This window comes from Ischnura elegans, chromosome 8, assembly GCF_921293095.1.
Source record: "Ischnura elegans chromosome 8, ioIscEleg1.1, whole genome shotgun sequence".
Classification (NCBI taxonomy): domain Eukaryota; kingdom Metazoa; phylum Arthropoda; class Insecta; order Odonata; family Coenagrionidae; genus Ischnura; species Ischnura elegans.
Genome location: NC_060253.1, coordinates 46,547,346 through 46,570,663, shown reverse-complemented (window position 1 = coordinate 46,570,663; position 23,318 = coordinate 46,547,346). Strand labels below are relative to the sequence as shown.

General features: G+C 40.2%; 1 protein-coding gene across 1 annotated transcript in view; it reads left to right on the top strand.

Annotated features, from left to right (window-relative positions):
- The window catches only part of LOC124164402 (period circadian protein), a 247,849-nt gene that overhangs the window by 83,337 nt on the left and 141,194 nt on the right, over positions 1–23,318 (top strand). Inside the window, exon 7 of the mRNA XM_046541726.1 lies at positions 6,647–6,857. Coding sequence (XP_046397682.1) covers positions 6,647–6,857 — 211 coding nt within the window. The remainder of the gene's footprint in view (positions 1–6,646; positions 6,858–23,318) is intronic.

The following is a 23,318-nucleotide window of genomic DNA, read 5'->3' as shown; positions in this document are numbered from 1 at the left end:
TCGTACCCTGGGCATAATATGAACAAAGTTTCATTGAATCCGGTGTGAAGTTAGGAACTGTTCAGCCCATTCTTCCTTGCCACGGAGAGCGACTTTTTTCGGTTCCGGCTGCGTTGCACGCCCAGCTAGATCAGGCACGGCACAATAGGAGGTGCGGATAACCCTGCGCCAACACGGTCTGCAGCCAATCGCTGTCCCCCAAACGCACCTCACACCATTGCCCAGTCATACAACGTTATCAAATGTATAGAGAGCAGCGAAATAAGCCTAATCCACTAAAACATGCCCTTTCTTCGAATCCCCAAAACAAGTAATTCTTCCACTGGGTCCTTCACGCTCGTCGTCCTTTCTGTCTCCTTTCTTCACGGAGCCCTTTGTAGGCGTTTCACTTTCTTACCTGGCAACGCTGCCCCGACCTAGATCATTTTGCCTGTCATCGGACAACTCTCGGCGGCCGGACCGTAGGTTAATCAACTTAGGAACAAGGTCTTGGAACGCATCTAGTTCGTAAATCGGACTTACTGTACTCGGGAAGATATCAACCCTCGATTACGCCATGCCGCATGCCGAAACTGAAACGAATTTCCCTGTTAATATATATTTCCGCGTAATTTAATCGCGTTTATCACATACGGCTTTTTCCGACGATTCCTAAAAGAAACGTTCGTACGAATTTCGTTAATACGAACCTCCGGTTTTCGGTTTTGTGAACTTCGTAATAACGAGAGCCTGCTGTATATTTTAGAGATGGGTCGAATAGCAGATTTCTCGAACTTGAATATCGAATTCGAATATTCAATCATTGCTCGAATATTCGAATACCTCGAATACTAAACGATGAATGCGGTAATGTTTGACTCGGTTGCCTATGCAACAGGAAACACGAGATTTAGGCTAGCATTTGTAGGAATAATTTTGATTTCCTTTACATGATTCGAACAGAAATTTAACTGATTAATGGAATATTTTAATTTTATGGAAAGAATTGGGCATATAGTTGATTCAACTAACATGTCTTTCAAATATTCTAAGGGGACACACCACCTTGCAAAAAATGATTGCATGCCGTCTCGGCATATACACTACTACGATGGATTTCTGTCTCATGGATACATTCTTATCTACCAAACGCCATTTCAGCGGCATGCCCATCTGATACTCTGCTTCATCCAACTTCTTATTTTCAACAGGTAGCTCACTTTATCCCCGTTTTGCGAAATACATGCGTAGCGTTTTGCGAAATACATGCGTAGCGTTTTGCGAAATACACACGCTTATCAACCGGATTTTCTTCTTCTTCGATTATTTTAAGTCCATCTTTAGAAGTTCTCACGAGATAGCAGATAAATTCGAATCACTAGCAGGGAAAAACCAAATATCCTGAGAAAATATCCCTTCATCTGTGACTGTGATGACAGAGATTTATAGCATAGCTAATAAATTGTAACTTGATATATATGTTTTCGGAAAAAATACCGCATCAACTTCCAAGAAGCTTGGCTACGAGGATATTGAGTTTTGCCAGAATTCTAAGTCTCCGTTGTATTTTGACATTTATTTCCTGCTTAAAATGCTTAAATAAAGTCGGAAATACATCGTGTTTGGTCTTATTCTTTTTTAAATTACGTGCACATTACTAATATTTCAATCCAGTAAAGGTGTAATATTAATTGCCGAAACTCATTGTTAGACATCCCTTGGGCTAATAGATGACCCCTGGAGCAGTTGACCTCCAGCAATGGGGAACTTCGAAGCAGGTAGGCAGAAAAAGGTCAGTGGGGGAGAAAGAGGGAAGGGTGAAACATGATTCTATTATTCTCCTGTAACTTGATATTTATTTGAAGCTTTTGATTTATGGTCTTCGTAATACAAGCCCTGCGTGAGCTGGGGCCTTATGTTTGATTTCGGAGAGGAGGAAAGCGTCGAAGGAGGGGCCGAGGGCTGATGGATGGAGGGGGTAGCGGATTTTGGGAATTGTGCTACGTAGTTACTATCCCACGGCACAGAGGTTCTCCTGGTGGGGGTTTTCGAAATTTTTCACCCGATCATTCTCGGTTCCCCACGTCGAACTCTTGTCACCGCTCTAATCCCCGAATTTGATGTAGTTCGTCAACTTGCATAAAACAGGGCTGCTAAACGAATAGAGTTCTCTACATTTTTCCGAGTCAACTACCAACAACGTGCATGCGACAGTTTATGGTGCGAAATTAAAAGTATTAAAGGTCCTACCTTTACCATAATTATTTAAGATCTCGAATATAGAATACTTTCCAGTATGCGAGTATTTGCGGATACTAATTGCACATCTCTAATATAGTCCCATAAATAGCCTTAGAAAACCTTATTTATGTAGATATTTATTGTTTAAAATATCTTTATAGATAGTATGCACGAATGTAAAGACTTTTATTCACGTAAAAAAAATTCGTACGTGCTTTTGAAATTCCTTCCTGTTGTGTGGGTGTGCTAACATCTGCTATCTCAAGGGTTCGTAATGCATTGCTGGCAGTTGACAATTTTTTAAACCAGTCTATAAACAATTATTGTGTCACCCAGGCCCTTTTGTCGCTCATCGAAATGACAGGCAAATGCTACTTTGAATGCCATTTCATAGCTAGCGGAGTTTATGAATGATAATTCATTGTAATTTGAAGTCCTCTGAGGCACTAGCAGCTACGTGAAAGTCTTTAAATGCCTTGAAACCTGACCCAGGTTTTCCTTCCCTGAAAATGAACGAACGAGATTGCATTATTTTCCAAAACAATATCATCTCGTCAACACTTATAACTAGTTAAGGGAGAAAGGAGCCACTTTCAATCACACCCTTTAATTCATCAGAAAATGTTGCTGTGACTGCACTATCAACACTTTCAGATGCACCTAATATCGCCGCACTGAAAATACCTGCATGCCGTTAAAAATTCTGGAACCAAGCGGACTTTTCACTAAGTGTCTTGGAGCAATTGCCGCCCTCCTCTTTTTGTACAGATTCACAATGAACTTTCTGTATGTCATGACCGCTTGGTTGAAGTTGGTACAGCTGAGGTCACCCATATTTTAACTTCGTCTTTATTCAGAATAATGCATCGTGAGCTTAAACTTCCACGCAATATCGATTTGACACTCTGCATTTTCAAAGCAATTGACCTCTTTCAATTTCTCTTCCTGGTTTATGGTTTTTCTTGATGGCTTCTTGATTTTTCTACCTGCATTCCTATTTTTTGCCATTGTTCTCTTGGTTTTTACTCTGTGTGGCTCTATTGAAATCACCTTCTAATGCTGCACTGTATTCCTGAGATGCAAAGGGCCTACGACTGCTGGGAGGGAATGAAGCCATTGTGTTTGAGACTCTATAGTGGACCCTTTTATGTGTTGATGCTATTCATACGCAACCTGGCCACCGCTCCATTTCTGCCCCATAAATACTGATGAAGGCTTTAGCATATACCCTCTACCTGGAAGTCAATCGCCCGATAACCTATGATGGCAAAAATTTTGTCTCAAACCGTACTGCTTAAAAAAAAACTCATTTCTACTAACTCCGTACTTAATTGTTAAAGTATTCTACCGATTAAGGTAGGTTTGCATGGAGTACTAAAGAAGTGATCTGGGAGCCTTCCTTTCCTTCCATTACCGCCTTCTTCAATTCACTATAAGGCCTACTCCCCTTCAATCTATCCAAAAATCCTACTCTTTTCCTTCCCCTCCCTCATTTCCCTAACATTCTACCCTCTAACACCTTTTTCAACATCCCCTCCCCGCGGAGTACTCCCTCCATCCATACCTTCTGTCTCCTCCGTATCTCATCCAAAAGCTGCCTCTCCTCACCCACCATATCCAGCACTTCGTCGTTCCTTTTCCTCTCCATCCATTTTACCCTCTCCATTCTTCTCCATACCCACATCTCGAATGCCTCCAATCTTCTCTCATCTTCTTTCCTCAGTGTCCATGTTTCGGCACCATAGAGAGCTACACTCCAAATCAAACTCTTCACTAACCTTTTCTTTAAACTCTTACATAACGATCCTCTAAGAAGCTCCTTCCTGTTCATGAACGCCTCCTTTGCTAGTGCAATTCGCTTCCTGATGTCTTTGCTACTGTGTCCGTTTTCCTCTAATGTGCTGCCCAAATAGTTAAACTGCTCTACCTGTTCAAGTTTTTCCCCACCTACTTTGATCTTGAGTCTCACATTCCTCGCTCGCGATACTTTACAGAACCGCATTACCTTAGTCTTCTTGTGATTAATCCTCATCCCATACTCCTCGCACCGCTCGTATAACGCATCCACTAGAGCCTGTAATCCCCTCGCTGACTGGCTAATCAGCACCTGATCATCCGCGAACCTTACCGATTTCAACATCATTCCTCCCACTTTCACTCCAGCTTCCAACTCGTCCCACGCTTCTCTTACCATCTCCTCAGCGTATACGTTAAAAAGCAGCGGCGATAAAGGGCAGCCTTGCCTTACACCTCGGCCAATGCTTGCCCACCCAGATTCCTCGCCCGCTACCCTCACTTGCGCAGTCTGGGCCATATAAAGATTACGAATCAGTCGTCTATCCCTCCAATCTACACCTATTCTCTTGAGAATATCCATCAGCTTAACCCAGTTCACCCTATCAAATGCTTTCTCAAAGTCCACGAAACAGGCATGTACGTCTTGGTCATATTCTAGGTTCCTCTCGACGAGGGACCTCATTACTGCTATTGCATCACGAGTTGATTTCCATTTTCTGAAACCAAATTGATCTTCGCCCAAATACTCGTTTGCCCTTGCCTCCATTCGTCTGTTCAATATCCTCAGTACCACCTTCGCCGCATGCGATATTAGGCTGATAGTTCTATAATCTCCGCATTCCACAGCTTTCTTCTTTTTCGGAAGCGGAATTAAAACCGTCTTCTGATTCTATACTTAATTAATGATCTAAATTAACTATTTTCATTCTATTAAGTAGACGAGATAAATTACTTTGGTAGGCCGGCTATCTGGACCCAATGACGAGTAATGCTTTCGGCCAATGCACAGCAATGGATTTTGATTAATATATAAACAAAAAAGAAGATTAGAGGCAAGCAATACTATTAATGTGAGTAAAATGATAGCAATTTCGTGTGTACATAGCGCAAGTTCACGTTTTATCATGAGAGCGATTAAGTTTTTTGATTAGGCTACACTGCATTGTGATGTTTTCCCAAGGAAAGAATTTGCGCTGTATGGAAATTGCGCTAATCAAAATTGCACTATGCGAGGTATGGGTGTTATGGCAAATGCTATAGATAAACGTTAATAAAGGCAGGCATTATTTTGAAAGGTTCAACTGTTACTGTGTCAAGGATGGTTTTATAAAACCTCCCCAGCTTCATATCTTTTCTAATACACTAGAAAAAATTTTTGTCCCAGAGCCCTCTCAAAATTTGAAAAAAAAAGATTTGAATGTTAACTCCCATCTCTTCCTTAATTTCTCCTGAATACACTTTGTGACCTTCAAGGAACGCTAATCCATTTGGAAGCCTCAACCTAACATAATTGCTTTTGATAAACAACGGTTGTTAGCTGGGAATTAGTAAAATTCTTGGGCATAAGGCATATAGCTAAGCTTTGTGATTTGAAGTTAAGCAGAAGGTTTAGGTGCCTGATCGAAAGGTCTGATTCGATTACTGGTCAAAGTAAAAATGTTTTCCATACCTCTGTAATCTCCAATGTTTTGTGTTTCATCATCTACATCTACACACTACACTGCAAGCTGCCTAAAAAGGTGTGTGGCAGGGGGTGTTAGAACACCGGCCATTTAGTCATAAAAAGAAAATGTAAAATTAAGATAAGCATTTATTTAAGTCCTTTATGGTTCAGGGGAAAAAAGAATTCCCATAGTTTTCCGTTCGGCAAAATATCTCTCTTAACTTATCACTTCTGTCGGACCTGGAGATATAGTGGGGCTCCAATATTATGTTCTTTGTGTCACTTTTAAAGATATCTATTCTCAGTTGTTCAAGCAATCTAATCCTAGTGTGCAGCCTCCGAGTCTCCAGCGGCTCCCAGCCTAATCCTATTAACATCTGGGTAGCGCTGTCTGTACGACCATAGCAGTTTTTGACTGACCGCACAGCCTTCCCATGTATTTTATTCAGTTCACGGATTAAATCTTTCTCCAGCAGATCCCATTTGCTTGCTGCAAATTCAAGGTGCAGTCAGATGAGTGCAAAATAGCACCTTTCTTTTACTGTCCCATCCAAAAATCTTCCCAAAATACACTTGATGAGTCCTAATTTCTTCAGGGCTATTCCACAAATATTCCTTATATGTGTTCCCCACGAGAGGTTCGAGGTTATTGTAACTCCCAGGTACTTCTCTTTGTCTTTTGCCTTTATTTTTTAATACCATCCACAGCATAAACATGGTTATAATTGGATGGAGTCTGCAAAAAATGTACTGCTGGGCATTTGCTCAGATTAAGTTGTTGTACTTTTATCTTAGTTCTCATTTATCAGGCCAGGAAAATGTCGCTTTTCCTCCTTCCAGAAAAATAAGGGTTGGCGTAGTGGACATTCATTTCCATTCAATGTGGTTGAATGTGTTATGAGCTTTTAAGCCATATATTTGTTGTTGTTGATTATAAATTATCTGATTGCGTGTTTGTGATTATAGGCAGCTGCTGCTGATGGGTTTGTGGTGGTGGTGTCGATGGAGGACGGGACGGTGGTGCACACAACGCCCAGCGTGACAGCTACCCTGGGCTTTCCCAGCGACATGTGGCTGGGACGTGATTTCATCGACTTTGTCCACCCCAAGGATCGCATGTCCTTTGCTAGCCACATCACATCAGGGGTTGCAAGAGGAGAAGATAGCTTTCTCAAAGGTAAGACGTTTACATTGCAGCTGTATTACATTAAGGCTGTGAAGCACAAGGAATGGGTGATTGATCTTTTCTTAAGGTTTGGAATCATTCTTTCTGTATATTTTACTATGCCCTCCCAATATCAATTTACTCAATTGGATGATCGTCTCTTAATTCTTGATACATAGTTAAGTTACCTTATATGAGTGTTGGTGATTCCACTCATGCATTACTATGATTTGAATGGAATTCTTGGGCTGTCATGCTTGTGCAACTCTTCCAGAGAATTTGATTCTGTTTTCTACGGTTGTTAGTCTACCAAATATTTGTTGAGTAGATTTTTGTCATCTTAGATCTCAGCCACAGGGTTTATAACTAGCTAGCCTATGTTGGACCTGGCTCATGGTGTCTTTGTTTGCGTGGTGTGCAAATTGGGCTGGGCCAAACATATAACTCCTGATCTCATTATTTCCATGTACAGATTCATCCTTTGAAAAGTTTTAAACTGGTATTAGTTGCTGTTCTTTTCCAAAATCAGGTAATAATATTAACCACTGGCTGTGGCTCAAAAGTTTCAAGTTTAGCAAAAATTCGAGCAGAAGTGACACAACTCCTAAGGCGACATTTTGACTTTGTTGATATTTGTGATAACTGGTGATGCCTTTACCTCACTCTGTCACATGCGTGATATTTAATTTGTTTCTTTCCTAAGTTTTTTTGAAAGCTACGCAGACTTCGTGATTTTACTTCCTAATTTGATAGCATCTTAAGATATTATACATTTTGTGATACGCTGCATTCTGTTAGTTTTGTGTATACAGTTATGTATTCACTTTTGGTAATTTGTTCTATTTGGGTACTTGCTATTGTAAAAAATCTGTGATTCATTCGGAGTAGTTCCTGCTGAATATGGAATAATGCATCCGTAATCCAGGCCTCTGAAATAGATGGGTGAAAATGAAGTACAGTTAAAGTCTGTTATAGCAAGTTCGGAAAATCCCTGGAAAATAACTTGTTATTATCCAAATTCATGATAGCTGGTTTCTAGTGAAATTCACTTCTTTTTCCAGTTTTTATATCACACAAGGTAGAAAATTTGGCATATGAATGCATTTCGAATTGTTTAGAAGTTAATTTCTCAATAATTTGGTGTTAATTTATAAGTATTTACCTTATAATAAAAAAATAAATGAGCAAATTACCTCATTGGATAGTGACAATGGCAGGGTTCCCATTCAACCGTGAAAGCCTTAAAACCGTGAATTAGCCGTGAATTTTGTCTACCGTGAAAAAACCTGGAAAAAGCCGTGAATTTCGTCCTAAAACCTTAAAAATCTCTCAATCTTGATAATAACACCTTCCCAGAAATTTTCAACTTCGTTCGTAGTGAGCGTACTTCTATTCATTGTGGCGAGCATCGTCGCATGGGTCAGAAAAGCGTAGGAACGAATGTTGCCTGAAGAAAAAAAAACATCTTTCCCCAGGGCAGGCCTTTTCTCTCCCCCCTCCTGAAATATGACACCACTTCTCATCAGCTTGTTTACCTTCCTCGACTGACTTGGTTTCCCCTCACTCGGTCACTGCTTAGTCCCCCTTCCACCGAATTAGGCTTCCCACTGGCTGCAGCGACCACTTTCGAAACTAAATCTAGATGACCTTTGTGTCGAAAAATTTGAACGTTTATTCAACACCCTCAATCCTGTGATTGGAAGACTGCTAACCTTGACAACCTGCTGTGCGCTGTGGACACTACGCTCCCTGCGTTTGAACCGGGCGACAGGGAGCTTTCGGCGCGACGTTAATAATTCTCGCGCGTTGCGGCCTTTAAGCCCTTGAAAACGAGAGAAGATTTTTTGCTTATGGCAACACAGCATTACATGATTTTCGCATGCTCTGGGACTTGCTAGTTTTACGTAGCAACCGGAAAGTTTGTGTGGTCAATTTCCTGCTTAGATCCGGGAATCATAAAAAATAATGGTGGTGATACACAACTCACGAGAGGTTTAGAGCAACTGGTTGCTAAAAATTGGATTTCGGGAATCAAGGCTGACAACATAAAGCGGCAGTATTTGAAACTTATCTAGAGAACATGTTTTTAGTCGGTGCAATAACTACAGGAGAAACATAACACGCCTTGATGATTTTTTTATTGCGCTACTGAATGAGCAAGGTTCAGATGAATATGTAGATTTTAAGAACTTTCTGACACTTGTTCTTACTTTGTCTCATGGAAATGCCTCTGTTGAAAGGGGATTCTCAGTCAATAAGCAGTGTTTGGTTGACAACTTGAAGGAGGAAAGTTTAATTATTAGTTTAACGATTAACGCAACATTTTTCACGCTTTACACACTACCTCAATTATATTAAAAATATATTCATTAGACAGGAACAATTCAAGTAATAGACTATTTTTGGCCTTCGTGATCCATCTCACAACCAGTCACTGCGCCGGCGAATGCGGTTGTTTTAGGCACAACATGCACATTGCTTTCGTGAATACGTGTACTGGAAATGGTGTTTGATGGATAAGAATTTTTATTTCAGACTGAAATCCATAATAGCAGTGTAAATGCCGAGTGGAGAGCAAACATTTTTTTAGTGAGGTGGCGTTTTTCTTCAAAATTTTGAAAGAGATATGGGTAGAATCAACAATATGACCTATGTGTCTTGATAAAGTACTACTATTCCTGTTATTATCTAAAATATTGTTTGAAACCTTTAATGAATATCATAATTACTCGCCAAAATCCTGCGTTTCCTGGGACATAGGCAACCTAGCAAAAAAATAAAACATTGATCGTTTTTCCTCATTCATTTTATTATCGTATCGTTATTTGGAAAAAACTTTTTCCCCTAGTGGAGTTTCAAAAAAGGAGGGTAGACTTAGAATCGTGTTCATCTTAGATTTGTGCTAATACGGTGTATGAAATTGTTTTTCGATTTATTATGTTCTATAAACAATTTAAATAAAATATTTTCCGTTAAATAAGAAAGATTTGGGTGGGGGAAATTCGGTTACTGAGCAGTAATAACAACGTGCGCAAAAAACAATCTCTCGGCGAGGAATTAAAAAAGGACCTCGGGTGTCCGGACGGAAGAAGGTCCGAAGGGTATTCGGCGTCGAGGCGAGAGCGCGGTTGGGCTGGTCCTTTAGTCGGCCCTGAATTTTGCCAACGATAGATCACGTCATAACAGATATCACTTTTCATTGCGGCGTTAACATTCACGGCATTTGTCGCATACGTTAATTTTCTGTTGATATACGGCCAGTGATTTTCTTATTGCTGGCTTATTAACGGACCGTGAATTTAGTGAAATTGAGACCGTGAAAACCTGAAAAAAACCGTGAAAACCTGAAAAATAACGGTGAAAACCTGGGATAAGCCGTGAATTTCATTATTCAGGTAGAGTGGGAACCCTGCAATGGTGACAAAAAGACAAAATTAAATTTCTTTACGTACTAATGTCGATTGATACATTGACGATTGATCAGTTAATGCATTTGATTTGAAGATTGAAGCGGGACTCGGAGACTAGGAAAAGGTAGTCAAAATTCACTCTACAGTCAACAGCCCCAATTGCATTCAAGGCAGGAGTTCAATTTCAACAACTGAAGATGTTATTAAGAATGCAATAGTCATGCTACATCATCTGGACCTTATACAAGGTTTTTTGAAGTTTCACAGATCAGAAAAATATTCACATTGTGTGTGGAACACCCAATCATCCATCGCCAAGATTTGGTTCTTAGAACGTCTATTGTGTAGCACGATACTTTACCGATGACAACGCTAGAACGATTGTGCTTTGAAGCAGTTTGAATGTCCAAAATTCGGTTGTGTTCACAGATAACCCAACAAAAGTAAAATCCATTTTAGGGAAGATGTGGGCTAAAGCATAGCTCGGAAGATTTTAGGAAAAATTTGTAGTTGAGTCTTTTACATGTAGTCTTACTGCGACACATGTTATTGATTTTCTCTGTTACAAGGGGTAGGTATGTAGTTTTAAAATTACCAGTTGTATGAGAGCATGAAGTGTACAGAATTTTGTACAAAACGTCTTCAAGTAGTTCCTTAGCTGGCAGAATTCAGATGCCAATGAGCTTTACGTTAATTTTTTCCGCCACTGTACTTGACATTATTTTGTACTTAGTTACTTAAGGCTAAATACTACAGCCACATAGTGTGAATCTTCCTCAAGAGATTGAATTACCATTGGGAGAAGCTCAGCACCGTAGGATAGTAACTACGTCACACATTTAAAAAAATCCACTATCCTCCACCCATCAGCCCACCCTTCTGATACTTTCCTCCTCTCCGAGGCCACCCAACAGTCCCCAGACACCCCAGATTATGGGCTCACGCAGGGTACATAATAATAATAATGTTTTATTTGTCTAGAGATCGTGAAATACAAAGGACACGTCAGGTTAAAGGATCAATATACAATAAAATACATATATACAATGGATACAAGGTACGTCAAACTTTGTTTAGAAATTCATCAATAGAATAATACATTTTTAGTTTCAGATATTTTAGGAGGTTGGTCTTAAAAGCAGTTACACTTATTGGTGACTTAAGCTCGACCGGCAATTTATTATAGAATTGAAGGCCCAGTTTGGACCAGCACCTGTATTCCTAATGCACACCTATGAAACATGCAGCTTATCAACTTGTCTGGTAGAATGGTGGTGAACATCACAGTTCTTAACATAGTGGGATAGATTTCTTTTAGTATATACAAGTAAATGACAAATATATCCAGTGGTATAAGCACTGGTAGTATATCCAGTTTTTTGAACAGGGGTTTGCAAGGGGCATTATGTTTGGAAAAAGTCATGAGCCTAATGGCTCTTTTCTGAATTCTAAAAATGGACAAGGCCCTAGAGGATGAACCCCAAAAAATCATGGTAGCATTCAACCCAAGCATTAGTTATACCTCGAATACCCATCCTGTTAAGTTTCTTGAGAAGCAATTGATGGTCCACACTGTCAAAAGCTTTTGAAAAATTGAAAAGCATTGCAGCTACTTCTATTTTGTTATCTAGTGCATTCAGAGTCTGCATTCAGACATGTTAAGATAACCATAAATCAATAGCTTAAAAAAAATCTAGTTATACAAGGACAATAGAAACTACCCCTACCCCTTTCTTGCCCACTGACCTTTTTCAATCCTCCCCGTTTCTGAAGGCCAATTGCTACATGAGTCTCTTATTGTGCCCAAAGGTGTCTTATAATGACTTTCGGTGAAGGGTAAGGTAACTTTATTGGATTGAGATGATAATAATATGCACATAATTCAGAAGAGAATGAGACCAAACTGGATATACAGTAGACTCTCGTCCATACGAGCAACATACCGTATAAGCTTGTGTAAGAGGCGCACACGTGTAAGAGGCGCACCCCTATTTTGAGGATCGAAGCTATAAAGAAAAAAAATTTTGCGACATTTTTTTTATCCTATCGTGCAGTGTTGCAGACGTATGCCAGGAATTTCGACAGTTATCGAAATGTCCTCTTTCAGTACTATTTGAAAGAGGAAATTTTGATAACTGCGGCGGCATAAGAGGGAGTAGAAAGAGTTCCGATCCTCTCTTTGCATACGCCATCGCTCTACGTTGCTTGTCCTACTCATGAACAATTTTGTTTAAAAGCTCTCGCAGGAGTATTGCAATAGAATTGCAGCTGTGGAAAATTTTAAGGCAAAACACGACAGGCAAATGGCATGAGCTTTCCCAAGAGATTGAACAACAATCGGGGCAATCTCAGCGCCGTAGGATAATAACCACGTCGTAGATTTAAGGCCCCTTGCACACGCACCGATTTTGGACGGCCGGTAAAATATCGGCCGTCCACGTTCCAATAGTGAACAATGGGAGAGCATTGGAGCTTGCACACGTACCGACCACACGCCGGCACCGGCAAAATGCCGGTTAGCTGCCGGCTACTGTCACTGTGGATCGCCGACGCCGGCTCAAAAACTTAGCAACGTATCGTTTGACTGGTAAAAATCCGGCGTGTGTGCAAGCATCGCTTCGCCGGTAAAATATCGGCCAATATTTTACCGGCCGTCCAAAATCGGTGTGTGTGCAAGGGGCCTAACGGAACTACACTCGGCTCTCCATCAGCTAATGCCTCTGCCGTTTTTTTCCTTTCCGAGACTCCACAGGAAAATATCAAGTTATAGGGGAACAATGGAAACGTGTTTCATCGCTACCCCATTCCACCAACTGACCTTTTTCGGTCTACCAGGTTCAATTCCCCGAGTTTCTGAAGGTCAAATGCTACGTGAGTCACCTTCTGAGCTCGAAGATATCTCGATATCTTTCAGCAATTGTATGACACGCACGAGGTTCTAAGAAGAATTAGACCTAACGCGACGTATATCTGACAGCATTTAAGTTTTTTGAGCTCTAATTGATTGACACAAAGATTTATAGCTAAAATAAGGCTACTAATATTCAACATAGTCCAAACAGCACAATTTCGGAAGAAAAAATCGTAGCATAAGCGCATTCAAACAAGACGAGACGGACTGGAAACTCAGGCAACGCAAACTACGTATATCACATTGCTGCGCCTTCGCCCCTTCGCTTTAAAGGCAACGACGTCACATGCAAGATCGGAAGTGTTCTTCCCTTGCTCCTTCGCTCGTAGCTTTAAATACGGAGGGGAGGGAGCCCTCTTCCCCTCGACCTCTCCTTCAGCGCTCTTCACTTATAAGCATTTCCGATTTCTTCTATCCACCATTAAGTCCAACAATGAGCACACTCGTTCCAATTTTTTCAACCGCAGGTTGTGACACCAATATTACTATATGCAGTATAAATGCAGCGGGATGCCCACTCGTGGCAATAAATTTAGCGCGCGCTCCGGAGCGAATCACCCCGCGCGATCTTTTCAATGTTCACCTCTGGGGTACCGACGTGACGGCGCGATGCTTGCAAGAAATTCAAACAGGAGCATTTTAAAAATACGTCAAAATACTAAGGGAGAAACTCCCCTGCCTGCCGCTTGATTTTGACCCAGGGTTTCAGATGACTGACTCACGCTGAAAACCAAGGCCACTCAGTTCCCCTTGAACTTGCAACCGGTGAAGGGGAGGGGGGGAAGATAAGAAGTTCGTGTAAAAGGCGCACCCCCATTTTCGGCTGCAATATCTGGTGCTGCTGCCTCTTACACGCGCTTATACGGTATTACAAAGTTTTCATTTTTACGAAGTAAGTTGTTGGTCCCAACGAAAAGGCCAAACCAATCTACAGTAAAAGAAACGTTATCACGAAATTTTCATTATTACAAAATTATAAACTTCAGTCCTGGTCTGAGCGGATATATAAATGAACTATATTATGTAACTCCTCAGGTTAAGCAATGGCAATTAGGTGGACATGTACACTATACTACTTCATAATCATTGCACAAGGTTTAAGTTCTTCTCGTACACTGTGCCCAAGAGCGTCAATTATAGTTCTTTCTTCAGTAGGAGGATACTTCAGTATTTGCACAACACCATGTAATAAGCTATATTTCTGTGGAATTATGGTGACCCACTCATTACCAATCATAAATTGGTGGAATGAGAAGGCCTCTTCTAATGAACATTCGACTTTCAGAGATACGAGCATTAGAAAAATGCAAGTGTGTCTGAAATTTCAAATTTGGCTCGTATGGAGTTGACCTATGCGACACGGTGTAGTAAAGAGGAACATGCATTTTGGGCAGTCTGAAAAAGGTATCAATTAATCCATTGTGAAGTAACTGTTCAGCATTTCAACCTTTCTTCCATTGTGCGAACAGCAATTTTTTTTGTTATTCCTAAGGGAAACAGTCTTACAAATATCATTATTACGAACCTCTGGTTTCTCAGTCCAGTTAACTTTGTAATAACGAGAGTTTACTGTACATTTCTTACGTTATGTAGGTAAGGAAATAGTTGGCCCTTGAAAAATTATAATTGAAAGTGGAATGAGGAATTGGAAGGGATAGAATTCATGGGTCTATGCTGCAAATTTTAGCTGCATACAACTTTGCGGTCCTGTGCAAGTCATGTGGTACAGAGCCAGTTGCTCCAGCCATTTGGTATGCTCAAGCTCCTTGGAAGTGAATGCTATGGTCCTATGAGCGACTCCAGCCAAATGCAGGTGGCTGAGTGGTGGAGACCCCTCGAGTTACCTGTGTAAGCGGAGTGCTTAGTGCTTATCATAATGAAGACAGTGGCATAGCGAGGGGGGAGGTTTGGGGGGTACGGACCTCCTCCAAAATATAATAAGACAATTGCTTTCCTTCAACAAAAAAAATAAAATACTGAAAAATCATGAATTTACTTTTAGTTTTTTGATCATGAAAATACCGTATTTGCACAAATCTAAGATGAACACAAATCTAAGACTTATATATTCATATTTGTTGTCGTTTTTGTTTTTTACGTTTATTATCTTTTGTTTATCTTCTTATTGCTGTTTGCTTTGAATATCCATGACTGTAGAGGTTGCAACTCCAATAAATATTGTAAATTTCTATATCATTTCATTTATCTTGGCACCAAAATATTGAGGAATTAATATTAATGATAGGCATAGTGGAACGGTACTCTTGTTTCGCACAATTGCGAGCACTGCCGCGAGGTTCCATCACCTTTAACATTTTTGCTTGCAGCGATGGCAATGCAAGAATGCTTGACGAGCTCAGGGAAATGATAATACCCTACTATAACCCATAAGTCAAGCTTATCATCTTGTTTTCACCAAGATGCAGCTGAGAGCTTGGAGGGGATAATAAACTCAGTAGTCAGTGAAAGATTATGTACACCCTGCCCCCACAGTCATGAGAAAGAGCTCCAGACCGGAGATACATATATTCACCACCTGCATCATAATTGGGCGATTAATACAAGTGGCCCAAAGTATTTCTTGTTGTTTTATTCCAAAGTGGCCATAAACCAATACTTCCATCAAAAGCAATAAATGATAAAATACTTAAGAATTAAATTGATCAACATTTATACATGTAAGAAGAAAAATAGGAAATGCAAAACATATTAGGTTGTATTCACAAGTTCTTACTATAATATAACACTACTGCTTGATCGACAAGAAATGATGAAAGAGATACTTACACTTGGTGACTTACCTAATTTATATTCTCAAAGTAATTCACGAAGAATAATTTTTGTTGTAGTCACTATCAAATTCATTTTCACTTGAATCTTTATCACTGCTCTGCCAAAGTTCATCGTCCTCATTTCCATCCATAAGGTTAGAAATACAGCATTTCTTAAATGCTTTAATAATGATTTCCTCTTTCACTCCTTTCCATGCAGCTAAAATCCAATGCACTAACTGAGATAAATGTCCGCGTCCAGATGGCATCAGCTCCCATTCTTCAAATGCCAACCAATCTGTATAAAACCTTTTCAATTGATCATTAAAAGTCTTATTTTCGCAAATGTCCAAAGGCTGCAGCTGGGATGCCATACCTCCTGGAATCACGGCCAAGTCACTGCAGTAAACTCCCGATTATACGAAGCAGGATATTTTGAAATTTTCGATAATACGAATTGAAATTGTTGTCCTGGCGAAAAGCCTATGGTAAATACATGGCGCTATTCGATAATACGAAGTTTTGATTCAACAAAATTTTTTGAAATTATCAACATCAGGCTCAGTCCTTAGGAGCAAATGGATTTCGTTTGTACAAACTACGGCAAAAAATTTATCAACAAAGCTAGTTATTCTGGCGAAAGCAGCAAAAAAAATCAGTGCTTCTGCCTGTGGTGCATCAAAGTGTGAAATATTAAATGATAGTGCAACTTTGGAGGGAAAGGATTTGCCTAAAAACTAATGGTTGGGATCGAGGAGAAGTAGGAGTTCAGTAAAAATATTGTGGCTGACACAATTTCCCTATTTACGTGCATACTCGTAAACATCGCATCGACAATACTTCGTAGTTTAACATGTGAGGGGGGTTGTAAAGGATATTGCTTACAATCCCAATTCAACCCTACATAATTGAATCATACCAAGAAAATGCTGCAAGTCCATAAATTTGCTCAAATTTCAACGTTTTTGTCGGTAAATATGCTACCTCGTGGCTCCTCCTTTCAAATCAACAGTTGGATTTATGAGAAAGGAAGAGTGTTTGAAGTCTTTGTAATCCAGTTTGAAATCCTACCAATTCAATTCGTTCTTCTTTTATTTAAAGAGTAAGTCAAATTTGTGTTGATTGAATAAGTCAAATTTTGTAACTGCCCCCACGTGTTCCGGCGCGAGGGTAGGCAGTCAGCTTTTGGTTGCCATGTAGAACGGTTGAACGGGAGAGTTCTCCCTTTTATGGTAATATATCATCAAACCGAAGTATTGCAATTTCAATTATCCAAAGAGAATTAAGTTACTAAAATGATGGAGGAAATATTTTTCATTTAAAGTTTCATTTTAGAGACAACGTTACATTTCGGAGAGGGAAAGGTCTGAGAAAGTCCTGTGGTTGTCAAAAACTAAGTGGGGAGATGTAGTAAAGATATCACAGATGATATACCATATAAGAGCGTGTAAGAGGCGCACCTTTTTTTCTCAGAAATTGCAGCCAAAAATGGGGGTGCGTCTCTTACACAAACTTCTTATCTTCGCCCCTCCCCTTCACTGGTCGCAAGTCCAAGGGGAACTGAGTGGCCTTGGTTTCAGCGTGAGTCAGTCATTTTATTATAATTATTATTGTTTATTTATCCAAAGACCATGTACAAGAAAATACAGTGATACAGGACACGTCAAGGTATAGAGAAAATACACAAATAAAGCCATAGAGTGATTTTAAAAAGCCTCACTGTTGGTACATATTTACAGTAATGTTAATTATTTGTATAAATATTCATTTATTGAATAAAATAAATTCGCCTGAAGGAAATTGCAAACCTTTTTTTAAAATGCACACACTGTTGGAGAGTTTTTTTATTTGGGTGGGCTATTTATTTGTATAGCTTGATGCCCATTTCCTTTGGGCCATAGCTAGATGCTCTGGTCCTGACACTACCTTGATGTAGATGCTTGGAAATTCGAGTCTCGTACCCGTGAAAGTCAGAATTTATCATGATGTTGGAGAGATTTAGTCGCACATGTATAACGGAATACATGATGTACACACAAGGAAATGGAAGCTGCAGTTTAAAAAATTCAAACAAGTGTGTACATTGTTGGACTAATTGGTAGATATAAGAAATCGGAAATGCTTATCAGTGAAGAGCGCTGAAGGGGAGGTCAAGGGGAAGGAGTGTGCTCCCTCCGTCTTTCAAGCTACGAGCGGAGGAGCAAGGGAGGATCACGTCCAATCTTGCATGTGAGGTCGTGGCCTTCAAAGCTAAGGGGTGAAGGTGCAGTAATGTGATATTCGTAGTTTTCGTTGCCTGAAGTTTACAGTCCATCTTGTCTTGTTTGAATGCCCTCATGCTACGCTTAAAAAACTTAAATGCTGTCAGATATGCGTTGCGTTTGGTTTATTTCTTATTTAAACCTTGTGCGTGTGATACAATCATACAATTGCTGAAAGACGACACCAACTTCCTTCTCACCTCCTCTTCTTACCCTACACTGATCAACAATGCAAATATTATTTCTCATAAACTTCATCTGTGGTGCCAACAAAATTTTCTCTGTCTTAACACCCAAAAGTCTCAGTCATATTTTCCTTAAACAAAGTTGAAAATGACAATATAGTAAAATGCAACAATGAAACGATAGTGCAGGGTAATTCCACAAAATTTCTTGGCATTCATATCACTGCCAACCTCTCTTGGGAAAATCACATAGATTCCCTCATGAATAAACTCAGCTCGGTGTGTTACCTTGTGAGAACCCTACGCAGATCTGTAAGTCTGGATGTCCTATTAATGTTATATTTTATTCATTTATTTTATTTTATCCTCAAACCACCGGATACAGCTCTTATTGGCCATTTTACACCAGGGTGTTCAACAAGTGTAACAAGTAAACGTACACAAACGACCATGCCCTGGATCGGGGAAACCTACCCAGGTGGGACTCGAACCCGCGACCTCTAGTTCGGCAGGCGAGAACGTTACCCCGCCGCCACCGAGGCCGGCATGTTCTTCTCACTCATGACATTTAATATAATACTCTGGGGCTCTTCAACCCACGCATCAAAGATTTTAAAAATTCAAAAAAGGCTGCTTAGGATTATCTTTAAAAAAACATACTGTTCCTCATCCAGACCTATCTTTACAAAACTAAACATACTTCCATTTCCTTGTGTGTACATCATGTATTCCGTTATACATGTGCGACTAAATCTCTCCAACTTCATGATAAATTCTGACTTTCATGGGTACGAGACTCGAATTTCCAAGCATCTACATCAAGGTAGTGTCAGGACCAGAGCATCTAGCTATGGCCCAAAGGAAATGGGCATCAAGCTATACAACAAATTGCCCACTCAAATAAAAAAACTCTACTACGGTGTGCCCCATGTTATCTATAGCATGGTATTTGCAGGGAGGTAACGATAGTTGGGGTCATTTGCACCATGAGGTAAGGATGGAAAGATAGAAACCCTGTTTTGGCATTAGCCAGGTTGTAACAATAGGCTTAACCAGGGCTTAACTATTATGTAAGTCATAACTCCGGAGCTATGGAGCTATAAGAGTTATGATAGCTGCCATAGCTCAATTTGCGGTTACAGTAGTCAAAATAATTCTGATAGGAGTTGCGAACTGGAGCTATCTCGGGGCTGGAATAACGCAGGCTTCAGACCCGTCCTTATGATAACTCCAGCCCGATTTCCTTCGCTTCCCAACTGTCATTTGTTGATGTCTGCCATTGGAATGTGAAGGATTTGGCGGATTTGGCAATGGATCGACCAATAAACATACAGTAAACTCTTGATTTTACGAAGTCAGTGGGACCGGAAAATCGGCACTTCGTAAAATCGAGTTTCGTAAATTCAAACCTTTTTCATAAGTCACGAAAAAAATGTTCGCTTTTGTTTCTTCCGCCGTTTTTTGTCTTTAGTGGTCTTATTTAAATGTTTTCGGTGGTTATTCTCGGTATAATTCATAGAAATGGCTATTTGTTATCGATTTATGATGTGAAAAATCGTTAAATAATTATACCACCATAAAATTCCCACATCTTCTTCATACTTCAATATCAACGATCGCTTAAGAAATTCCCGACCAGTTTAGAAAACGTAATCAAATACCCAGCTAGCACATCATAAGTCATTGAGATAAGGTGAAAGGAAGAAATAAGGAAGTCGCTTCTCAAGTAAGCTTGTTATGGCTTTCTTACGGCCAGGGCGACAAACATCCAGAGTAATGGCAAAATGGATGCCAAACTTTCAGCACTTCCGTAGATGCTGTTATTATCCCATCGTTACAGAGTGTTAATTAAGGCCTTTATGCATTAAGACAATGTTTTTATTATTGGCGCTTCTATATTATGAGGAGAAATAACATCATACCGCCATAATTTGAAAATCATTCACATTTATGAACTGATAGCTTAACGAAGGTCGTAAGAAAAACACAATTTCACAAGAATACCAACGTAGAATAATATAGAAATGCCGGAAGGAACATCTAATATACGTATTGTAGGCATCGGGTTATCAAACCATAATTTAAAATTCACAAATGTTAAAATGTATGGACCTTGAATAAATTCAGTTTTTCATGCACATGCCAAACAAGTTTTTTTTACATAATTGGATATTTAGTTAGTAACTACGCCTCCTCTTCTCAACAACTGCCGTGGTGCAATGGTTAGCGTGTAGTACTTCAGCTCCGAGGGTCGCACGTTCGAATCCACCCTGATGTTATTTTTTTTCTTTCCGCCGCATGGATAGAGTACTTGTGCTATGCTTTATATCTTCAATAGCCGGTTGCTTGCAGTTATTAATTTTTTTCTATTTACGGGAAAATCTGTTATCAGTTGTTCAGCCCTTATAAAAACTCGCTAAATTTCCCCAATAGCCTTTAAATTCATGTCAAGATGAGCCGCGTAGCATGTGTAGTACGCTGTTCAGCCGCCTTTGGCGCTCCAACAGAAGTGACTTACATTGCCTGAGGATATTTGACGGCATTCCTTACCTAAACGCCCCTAACGACTTACCCTTGCCTTATATAAATCCCTTAGCTTACGATAAGCTGCTTATCAATTTTTTCCGTAAGAAAACCATAAGAAACGGTTAACTCACTTACTTTGTGCTATCTGGGTAATGAATTGCAAAGTTTATTATAAGAATTTAATGTTATAAATTTGTGGTTAGGAGCGAATAACAACTATTAAGTTTGCGTAACATAGATATTTGTTTCCAGCACCCACGGAATGTTAGCGGCAGCCGGCCTCCGCCATTTATGTCGCCCTCTATCGCTCAGTGACGAGAAAAAAAAAGAAAAACGAGGGCCTCCACCCGTTTCCTAAATAACCTTCGTAAGTTAATATTTCGAGTTACTCTGTATATTCAGTTGAATGTGCTATCTTTTCCATTGGTTATTTTTGTTGAGATTCAGTTACGATTCTAAATTTCGTAGGATGTCCGGATACTGTGCTCCATCATCTTCGCAGACGTTGCTACGAAAGACTTTATTCTTCATCCGGACCATATTCTTCATACCGGGTGTGAAGTGCTATGTTCATATAGTATTTCTCTCTCTTCTTTTATGCCGACAGGAGCAAGGTTCCAACCGGAAAACGACAGGAGAAACATCTTCCATTATCGGAGAAATAAAGAGGGAAACGTTATTATCCGCATTGATTGTTTTTCTACAAGAGATGTTTCATCATTTCTCAACGTGTGTGAAGTATTGGTTCACTTACGTGAATTCCCAAAAATGACACGCAAAAACCTGTACATTCACCTCATTTACTTTTCGTGTCCCTTTCTCCTCCGTATTGAAAGTTATGCAAAGAATCATTGACGTAGAGAAAAGATTTTCTTAGCTTTAGCACTAAAAATAGTCGCGCAATAATCGTAAATAAATATAGTGAGGAAAGAGCAAAGAAAATAATTTCAATTGATACGTCAGCAGAGAAGAAGAGAGAGAATTATAAGCGCGGCACCATTTCCCTGATAGTGAAAGATACTTATTCAGCCTCTCTCCTGTTAATAACTTACCCCCGTTGCAGGTAAAGATGAACCATGCCCTTCTCCACAATCGGGGAACGTTCCCAGTGGGTGGGGTGAATAAGAGTGGGATGGGGATTGCCTGAGGAAAGAAGTGTGGTCAGCACAAAGGAGTGGTGAAGGGGGCAGGAGAAAGAAGGGTGGGGAAATGGCCTTCAGCTCTGCCTCAGTCTACGTTTGGGGGCCGTATTTTTTGCGACGCACTCGACCTCTGTCACCTTAGGGGGGAGGGAGTGAATGGGAAATGCTGGGGAAGGAGGGGTTTGGGATGCGTAAGATGGGTGTCAGCAAGATCAGCAGAAGGTCGCGGGAGGAAGTAAACAAAGACTTTGGAAAGAAAGATCTCTCTGCGTGGGAAAACGGGGAGACGCGCGAGAAGAAAGTTCACGGTTAGAAGTGCTTCTTCATTACGAGTAGACTGAAAAATAAGTTGGTGGTTAATAGAGCCCAATACTTAAGATATTTAAGTTGCTTATTCAGGAAGGCTATTATATACACGAAAAGATACTACTAAAATATCAATTATTTTTTTCCTTTTTTCCCTTCTCCATCGCCGCTTCCACCATGGTTTCTCACTTGCATAAATGGGAATGAAATTGGGGACCTAACTCGTTAGTCAGATCAATATCTCTTAATGTTTGGAGGGCAGCGGGTACTTCTTTTTTATTTGGTGAAATTACTTCACTTTCATCTTCGTCGTCACTGCTATTATGACTAGTCCCGGCCGCTGCTTCTTCCGACGCATGTACCGGCGTCCCATTGTCGCAAGCCCGGAGATCATCGTCAAGGGCAATACGATCGTTTGATGTTGCGCGCTGTGCTCTTCCTGCTTTTTCCAAGAATTTTTCAAAATCATCTTTTAAGCCTCTAATCTCCTCCGCGATTTTATCCGCTGCTGCTTCCTGAATGTATAACGTAACGAATCAACCATAGCCGTGATATTATAGCAGTAGAATTACTAGTAGGCTAGTTGTATCAATTACCAACCTCGAGAACATCCTCATGATGCGCTATCAAAGGGAATCCGGCCAATTTCCAGCAATTTGCGATTGTAGTGGAGGAAATAAAGTACGTCTTTGAACCGTGTTTCTGCGATGAAAAATGACAATTTTATTAACTTGGCCATTTTAGCAAAGTTAACAAAGTCGTTATTCCTCATCGCGAATAAACACGGTTCAGAGACGTACTTGAATGCCTGATAGGCAGGAGTGCGATGCAAACAATTATTTTTGATGATGGCATTGATTGATAGATTTTCAAAATGCAGTCAGAGCGGTCACTTTTGGGGAGAAAAGGCCCCACGCTCGGAGGGTCGAAGAGAGGGGCCAGCGAGGGTGAGCTCGTCGAG